We start from the raw sequence: 8,649 nt of genomic DNA, 5'->3' as shown, positions 1-8,649 counted from the left end.
AAATGGATACAAACTTATAAGTCATAACATTAAAGACTTAGTTGATAGAGTTGTCAATTAGAACTGATTCTTAAAGGGTCAAGACCTATACAAGTTGGCCTTGTTAAGTTTAATTACATTTTAGGGTTTCATTTTGGGCGATCCTCAAGGCTTTTTTTATCATGCTTTGATTTAAAATTTTAAAATACATATTTAAAATCACAAAAAAATTATTTCACATAACATTAGGTACAAAAAAATTAATTTAAGACAATCCACACAACAATAAATCTAAGTCTAATAAAAAATAACAACATCACAAAATCAGCATCACTAGCAAATAAATTTTGCTAGTGTCATTGTCATCAATATCAATATAATTTAATTCTTTTCCTTAGACTGAAATTTGGAAGATCAATTAAAGGGAAAGGAATGAGAACACATTTGATAGTCGAATAAAATAAAACTAAAGTTTTGAATTTTTAGTGGTATTTAATTTTTTCACATTAAAATTAATATATATATATATATATATATGTATATATGGCTTAAAAGGGTCGATCTTAGCCCTGAAGAACTGACTCTTTTATTTTATGACTTAAAAGAGTCAATCCTTTTGAGCTCAATTTATTATTTTATATATTAAAATAGTAGTCTGACCTTGAATTTTTTTAAATTTAAAAGAACCGGCCTGATGGGCTTAGTCCTACAGCTCTACTAACTGGTAATGAAAAGTGAACAGGCCTAAAGTTGGGGGGCGAGGGTGTCTCCACTCCTTCCTCTCCATCTCGTTAAAATAAAATAATTTAAATTATTAAAAAATATAGAAAATAATAATAAAAATCTAAAAAAAGTACCATCATCCTATCATGATCTTGCACATGATTTAAAAGATTGTCATGTTTATTAAAAAATTATAAAAATATTAACAATATGTTTTATTATTAATTTGGGTAGTCCAAAGTTAATATGCATGGTCCAAATTTAATACTAATTTTTTTATAAATTGACCATAAAAAATATACTTTGAACAGCACAAATTTAATATTAAAATTATAAAAAAAGTTAACATTAAATTTAGACTATTGATATTAAATCAAGATTGTCCAATCTGGTTATCAGATATAATAATTTTTACAAAATAGATTTAAGATTATATATGGAGAGTGAAAATTTAATATTAAAACTGTAAAAAATTTTAGTATTGAATTTTGATCATCAATATTAAATCTATATTGTTTAAACTGGTAATTAAATTTTTATAAATTGACTATGTATATATATAACTTGTACAATGAAAGTTGAATATTAAAATTATAAAAAATTAATATTAAATTTAAACTATTTATATTAATTTAAGATTGTTTATATTAATGTCTAGTTTTAATAAAAAGATTTATACCTTTTATTTTAATAAAAAAATATTTAATATGAACCGTGGGCAAGGAGAGAAGCTAGGTCTGACAAATTGAGGGTGTTTTTTTCAGGTTTTTTATTATTATTTTCTGCATTTTTTTAATAATTCAAATTGTATTATTTGAAAAATATGGGTGGTTGAGATGCAAAGGTGAAGGAAAACGAAGGGAAATAAATGAGGAGACTTCCCTCCCGAGTTGAACAGAGTCTCCCCTAAAGTTGGCCGTCAGCCAGCTGATCTGGAAAGTTCGAACGTGGTCCCCACACGGCTCCCGCCTGCACCTTCCGGGAGAGAGCGGGGCTTGCTATAAAGTCCAACTAACGCGGAGAGAAAATGATTCGACATCAAAGAGATATTATTTTGACCAGTTTGAATTTCCCTTCGGGCTTTGGGCTAATATATTCCTTTTTAGTATTTAATAAATACTATATATTAAAGCGCGCTGCAAAATACTCGTAAATGAATAGTTGTTTGAATAATTATTTTTTTCAAATTCTTTTGAATAGTGTTTTCCCCTTTTTTCTTTTAGAAAATCTGTATGATGGGGATAATGTGGGATTTAGTGATTTACAGTGAAAAGAGTGGAAGTGAGACCCATTTAAAAATAGTCATGAACATATAACCAGTATTGAAAAAAAATGCTTGTACCCGTAATAAAATAATAAATTTAATTTATAGAAATTGTATAAGGCGGGTGTTGAAATGGAAGCTTTCTGTTGTTGTTTTGAATTTTACCAGACATGTAATAATAAATTCTGAATAAAATATCAATTACTTATATTTTAATAAATACAGGATAATAAAACATTCTGTATATTTTTTCTATTTACAAATTTTTATTGAGATAATTTTAAAACCTAAAATAATAAAGAGAAAAATATATTTAAATAAAAAAATAAATAAAATATGAATGCCGATATAATAAGCTGTCATTTTTTTTGACAAAATAATAAAATGTTAACTAAATAAATATGATCCGATAAAACGTAAATAATAAATAAATTTCAAGTTAAAAATTCATTATAGTTTGGTTAAACTCACGAACAAAATACATAGCCTGGTTAAATTTCAGGGTGAATTTCAACATTTCAAAACTTATTTTAGTAAGCATATTGCATGATATCATTTATTTTTTAATCTCGTACTCTTTTTTTATTAGAGTTAATTTTATTCAAAATACAACCATGCAACTCTCCAAACAGTATGGAGAAGGAATTATTTGGGGCCAATTTTACAAGAATTGCACCGCAAGCTCCATAATTAACACACTTACGTTTAAGGTTTAATATAAATTAAATAACTTTATCGGCTTAAATGGCTCTCGTGCAATTAATTTTTGTGGTGAATAGACAGTCTTGCCTCTTTGTGTGATATATAATAAAACATCCATAAATAATATTAAGAATTCATTTATCAACAATAAAACATATGTTTATTTCACATGATCCACGTAGTTTACATTTGTCAGGGAAAAAAAAATTATAAATTACTTAGATAATTTTTGCAATAGAAATTTCATAAACAACATTTAAAGTTCATTTATTAACAAACAAAACATCCATCCATTTCTCATAATCTACATGAGTTGTGTTTATTGAATTAGAGGAAATCTTTGTTTTGTTTTATATTTCCTTGTATAAAAAAGAGGAAATTTGTGTTGCACTATGGAATTTATAACATAAAATTTGTCATTAATATTTAGGACCTATTTATTTATGACAAAGTGTCCATTTATTTTATATAGTCCACTTGGTTTGCATTTATTAAATGAGAGAAAATTTAAAACTTATTCAAATAAAATTTATAACAGAACGTTTGTAAATAATAATCAACGTCAATTTATTTTATAAAGAGGCAATTTCATTATTTCACTAAAAAGCTTAATTATAGGAGAGGTCTTTGGGGTCACAAATTTATTTCAAATTTTGTTGGACCTCCAATTTAAACATGCTAGTTATGATGAACTGCACTGGAATTCTCCCAATTATCTTTTCAGTACGGTGAAGAGAAACTTTTTTGAAGTAGACAAAAATTAAAATATATTATTTTAAATTTTATAATTAAAAAGCTAAAACATGGCAGTTATGGTTTATAAATTCTTACAAAATATTTTTTACATTTGTAAGAAATTAAATTTAACACTTTTATTTAACCATGTATATTATATTATATTATTATTTGTCGTGAATAATAAAATTACTAGACGTAGCCGGCATGTCGAGTCTCAAATAATAATAAAAGGTTCTTGAACTTTCTTATTACAATTTATTCAAATATAAAAGATACATAAGAGTTGGAATAATAATTGTTTGATTAATGTTAAAGGCACAATATAAAGTGGTAAAGGTTACAATGTTGAAAGTAAAAGTAAAAGCTATAAGTAAAAGCTATTTGATAAATATAAGAGTTACAAGTATGAGGAATTTTAATATTTGGATGTGTGTTGTTGTTCGGTTGTTTTATGTGACCTACTGCTCCTTTCATAATAACTTAGTTGAAATGATTGTTCACACAAAATCTGAAACTTATTCACAAAATATTAGGAATTCAATATGCATGGTTTGCGAGATTTATGGCATGATTTTTCTATTTATAATGTGTTTCATATTAACAATTAGGCCATGTCTCTCTATGTAGTATTTATAATGCATTCCACTGTTAACAATTAGGTTATTAGGCTGTGTCTCCAAGTTATTCATGGACAGTGACCATGGCTTTGGAGGGTTCGGGGTCTGTTGAGGTTATGATTTTGTGCATCATAATAGTCTACATTGTGGCTTCAAGCTTTAAGAAATTTAAAGATCCATGCTTATTTGATAAAAAATATTACATTATGATCTAGATTGGCTTGTTTGATAAATTGTTCATTGAATTTGATCTTTCAATTATTTAGCCCATTGTATGTCCTAGGCATTATAGATGACGTTTTAGTTTTAATCCAAAAATTATATTAATATTAATATTTCAAGCTTTCAAGAAATATCCAGGGAAGCTCATTCGAATTTCTTATTGTAAGTGGCTATTATTGTTTTGTATTGAAAAAATCATTCTTCAATTTAATTATTTAGATATAAATGATTTAATATGTTGGGAAGAAATAATTACTAATTAATAATTATTGCGAGGGTTGAAATATAAATAAAACGAGGGTGCAAATTCACCCTAAACAAGCTCGCTTCGACGCGGAAAAATTAGACCGGCAAAAATTGGTACCTAGATCCAACGGCTCTTAAAAGTTCGAACGTTCTGGAAGAAACTGAAACCCTAATTATATAAAGCCTTGTAGCCCATCATCTCGCGTTATAGTTCAACTCGCTCTGAAATCCTAGTCCCGTCGAAGCTGTGGTTTTGATCCTCGTTGTTACCTTTCATTTCTCGCCGACACCACCACCGTAAAGCAATGGCCGGCAAAGGAGAAGGTCCTGCTATTGGAATCGATCTTGGAACGACGTACTCGTGCGTCGGAGTCTGGCAACATGACCGCGTGGAGATTATTGCCAACGATCAGGGTAACCGAACTACGCCGTCTTACGTCGGGTTCACCGACTCTGAGCGCTTGATCGGTGACGCTGCCAAGAACCAGGTCGCCATGAACCCCACGAACACCGTCTTTGGTAAGATCTGCTACCCATGTTGCCTTACGATGAACTTTCTATTATTGCAATTTTTGCTCTATTAGATCCGTTTTCCCTTCATCATTTTGGCTGCTTTCTTTGCTGTCAACTGCCTGATAGAACGGATCTAAGTTTCTTGCTCCTTCTTCTTAAGATCTGTTTTTAGCTGTTAGTCCATGACATTCGACTGTGTTGATTATACTAAAATGAGGCGGTTAGTCATTAATATAATGCTGGAACCTGTCTTACTTGTTAATGGATTTGAAATTTACTTTTTACCCGCATTAAGTTTTGCGCAATGCTTTGTACTGCCCGATTTCTCTTTGAATGAAGTCGTGATTCTCATAGATTACCGTGAACTATCTTGACGGACAACATTGATGATTTCACTGTGTCAGATGCCAAGAGGTTGATTGGTCGTAGATTCAGTGATGCTTCTGTTCAAAATGACATTAAGTTATGGCCTTTTAAGGTCACTCCTGGTGCTGCTGACAAGCCAATGATCTCAGTCAACTATAAGGGTGAAGAGAAACAATTTGCTGCAGAAGAAATATCGTCAATGGTTCTGATGAAGATGCGTGAGATTGCTGAGGCCTACCTTGGCTCCACAATCAAGAACGCCGTCGTTACTGTCCCTGCTTACTTCAATGATTCCCAGCGTCAAGCTACTAAGGATGCCGGTGTTATTGCTGGCCTTAATGTCATGAGAATTATCAACGAGCCTACTGCTGCCGCCATTGCCTATGGGCTTGACAAGAAGGCAACTAGTGTTGGCGAGAAGAATGTCTTGATTTTTGATCTTGGTGGTGGTACTTTTGATGTTTCTTTACTCACTATTGAAGAGGGTATCTTTGAGGTGAAAGCCACAGCCGGGGACACTCATCTTGGAGGTGAGGATTTTGATAACAGGATGGTTAATCACTTTGTGCAGGAATTCAAGAGAAAGCACAAGAAGGACATCAGTGGCAACCCCAGAGCACTTAGGAGGCTGAGAACTGCTTGTGAGAGGGCTAAAAGAACGCTATCTTCCACTGCTCAGACAACAATTGAAATTGATTCCTTGTATGAGGGAATTGATTTCTATGCCCCCATCACTCGTGCCAGGTTTGAGGAGCTCAACATGGATCTCTTCAGAAAGTGCATGGAACCAGTTGAGAAATGTTTAAGGGATGCTAAGATGGATAAGAGGAGCGTCCATGATGTTGTTCTTGTTGGCGGATCCACAAGAATTCCCAAAGTCCAGCAACTTCTCCAAGATTTCTTTAATGGGAAGGAGCTTTGCAAGAGCATCAATCCAGATGAGGCTGTTGCATATGGTGCTGCTGTCCAGGCTGCTATCTTGAGCGGTGAAGGCAATGAGAAGGTCCAGGATCTTCTGCTCTTGGATGTAACCCCTCTCTCACTCGGTTTGGAAACTGCCGGTGGGGTGATGACTGTTTTGATCCCCAGGAACACTACTATCCCAACAAAGAAAGAGCAGGTTTTCTCAACCTATTCTGACAACCAGCCTGGTGTGTTGATCCAAGTCTATGAAGGTGAGAGGACCCGAACTCGGGATAACAACTTGCTGGGTAAGTTTGAACTGTCTGGCATTCCTCCTGCTCCTAGAGGAGTCCCGCAAATTACAGTGTGCTTTGACATTGATGCCAATGGTATCCTGAATGTTTCTGCTGAGGATAAAACTACTGGCCAAAAGAACAAGATCACGATCACAAATGATAAGGGTAGATTGTCAAAGGAAGAGATTGAGAAGATGGTTCAAGAGGCAGAGAAGTACAAATCTGAGGATGAAGAGCACAAGAAGAAGGTAGAGGCAAAGAATGCTTTGGAGAACTACGCATATAACATGAGGAACACCGTGAGAGATGAGAAAATTGGAGGAAAACTTGATCCAGCTGACAAGAAAAAGATAGAGGATGCCATCGAGCAAGCCATTAACTGGCTGGACGGCAACCAGCTTGCAGAGGCGGATGAGTTTGAGGATAAGATGAAGGAATTGGAAAGCATCTGCAATCCTATCATCGCCAAGATGTACCAGGGTGGTGCTGGTCCTGACATGGGTGCTGGCATGGATGACGATGTTCCTCCTTCTGGCGCAAGTGGTGCTGGCCCCAAGATTGAGGAAGTCGACTAAATGTGATCGCTCAAACTTCTATATTCTGCGTCTGATTAATTTTGTTTGACGTCTTGTGTTGTTTCCATGACTTTTAGTTTTTGCTGGTTCAAATACAAACATTTGGCTTTGTTGCGTAAGCCACTTTTAGGCATAGCATTTAAGATTTAATGTAAGGTTTTTATTGGACTGCAGAGCACTGGATTAATTATAATATACTTTGCTTTAGAGTTGCTCTCCTAAATTGTGTTGCTGGAGTGTGATGATGCGCATTTTTCGATCCTGATAGTTTCTATTTACTTTACCAGTAATAGTATGCAACAATTTGAGAATGTCTCTTTGTTATGATTGCCCTTGGCGGGAGAATGCCCGGTACTTTCGGAGGAAGTGGAAGAGAGAACTGCTGGAAGTGCGATAAATGGGGTCCAAAATTGGGGAACACTATTAAGGAAGTTCTATCATAGAGAGCATCGCATCTGCTCCCACTTCCCCATTTGCCACCGTGGCAATGCCCTCGGAGTGAACGAGCAAGGTTACGGTTTTTTTTCCCCCCCTTGATTCTATAGCCCGATAACATCAGGCTAAGATGATTCAGAACTGAAATTTAACCATTTAAATTTATTTGTTTTCGAGTTAATAACATCATGAATTTAAAATTGAGTTATATATGTGCTGTTTTTTTTTTTTTTGGGTAACGTCGGAACGTATGTAAGCCCTATATTTTAAAATAATTTTTCTTATTATTTTCAAAAAAAAAAAAAAGCTTTTAAGTTCAATTATTTCTCCCAAAACAGTGCAATTTCTTTCAACAATTAGAAGTGTCTATTTTGAAACTAAATTTATATTTTATATCATAATATTAAATCTCTGCAAACTTACATGAAGCATAATAATTTCTCAAAAGAAATTTACAAAGTTTTTCGATTTTTTTTATAAAATTTATAATTTTATTTCAATTTAATTTAAAGATAATATAAAGGTTTTTTTTTAACCTCATAATAGAAAGGGTTGAAAATTGAAATCATGAAATAAGATAACATGAATGAGGGTAGCAGTGTATTAAAAGGCCCGTTATACTTACCTTGATCTTACTTTAAAAACAATTTTTTTATTTCTTATTTATAAATCATGTAATTGATTTTTTTATCATAGATTTCTCTTTTTGCCTTATATTAAATATCAAGTTATATACACACACAATAGATATACAATTTTAAAAAATTTAGACAAATTTAATGAATTTTAATTTTTTTTAATTTAAATAAATATATTGTAAGTGAGTAATATACTTGTAAATGGAATCTCTCATCCTTTGTAATTTGCATCGGATTGGCACTGTAGTTCAACAATAGGATGCAATTATTTTTTTATTTTTTATAAAGTAAATTGTTTTAAAAAATTAATTTTTAATAATATCAATTAAAATAAAAAACATATTTTATATTTTATATTTTAAAAATTTAAATTGTATTTGAAAAATATAAGGTATTTTTAGTTGTTTAAGGTGTAATTAATATGCTATTTTG

At 32.1% G+C, this 8,649-nt stretch overlaps 1 protein-coding gene across 1 annotated transcript; it reads left to right on the top strand.

Annotated features, from left to right (window-relative positions):
- The first annotated feature begins 4,696 nt into the window (after positions 1-4,696).
- LOC129314515 (heat shock cognate 70 kDa protein 2-like) lies at positions 4,697-7,367 on the top strand. Its single transcript, XM_054957968.1, has 2 exons — positions 4,697-5,010; positions 5,409-7,367. The coding sequence occupies exons 1-2, from the start codon at positions 4,797-4,799 to the stop codon at positions 7,142-7,144; spliced, it is 1,950 nt and encodes a 649-aa protein (XP_054813943.1). The 5' UTR covers positions 4,697-4,796; the 3' UTR covers positions 7,145-7,367.
- The last annotated feature ends 1,282 nt before the right edge of the window (positions 7,368-8,649 follow it).

Source organism: Prosopis cineraria, unplaced genomic scaffold, assembly GCF_029017545.1.
Source record: "Prosopis cineraria cultivar Desert tree isolate PC_DT_omini unplaced genomic scaffold, ASM2901754v1 PC1, whole genome shotgun sequence".
Classification (NCBI taxonomy): Eukaryota; Viridiplantae; Streptophyta; class Magnoliopsida; order Fabales; family Fabaceae; genus Prosopis; species Prosopis cineraria.
Note: the sequence above shows the minus strand (reverse complement) of the source record. Positions and strands in the feature narration are given on the sequence as shown.

Bases quoted from the DNA above. Each gene is read 5' to 3' on its own strand.
- LOC129314515 (XM_054957968.1), top strand. From the start codon at position 4,797: ATGGCCGGCAAAGGAGAAGGTCCTGCTATTGGAATCGATCTTGGAACG. The intron at 5,011-5,408 runs GTAAGATCTGCT...TCACTGTGTCAG, and splicing joins CCCCACGAACACCGTCTTTG to ATGCCAAGAGGTTGATTGGT.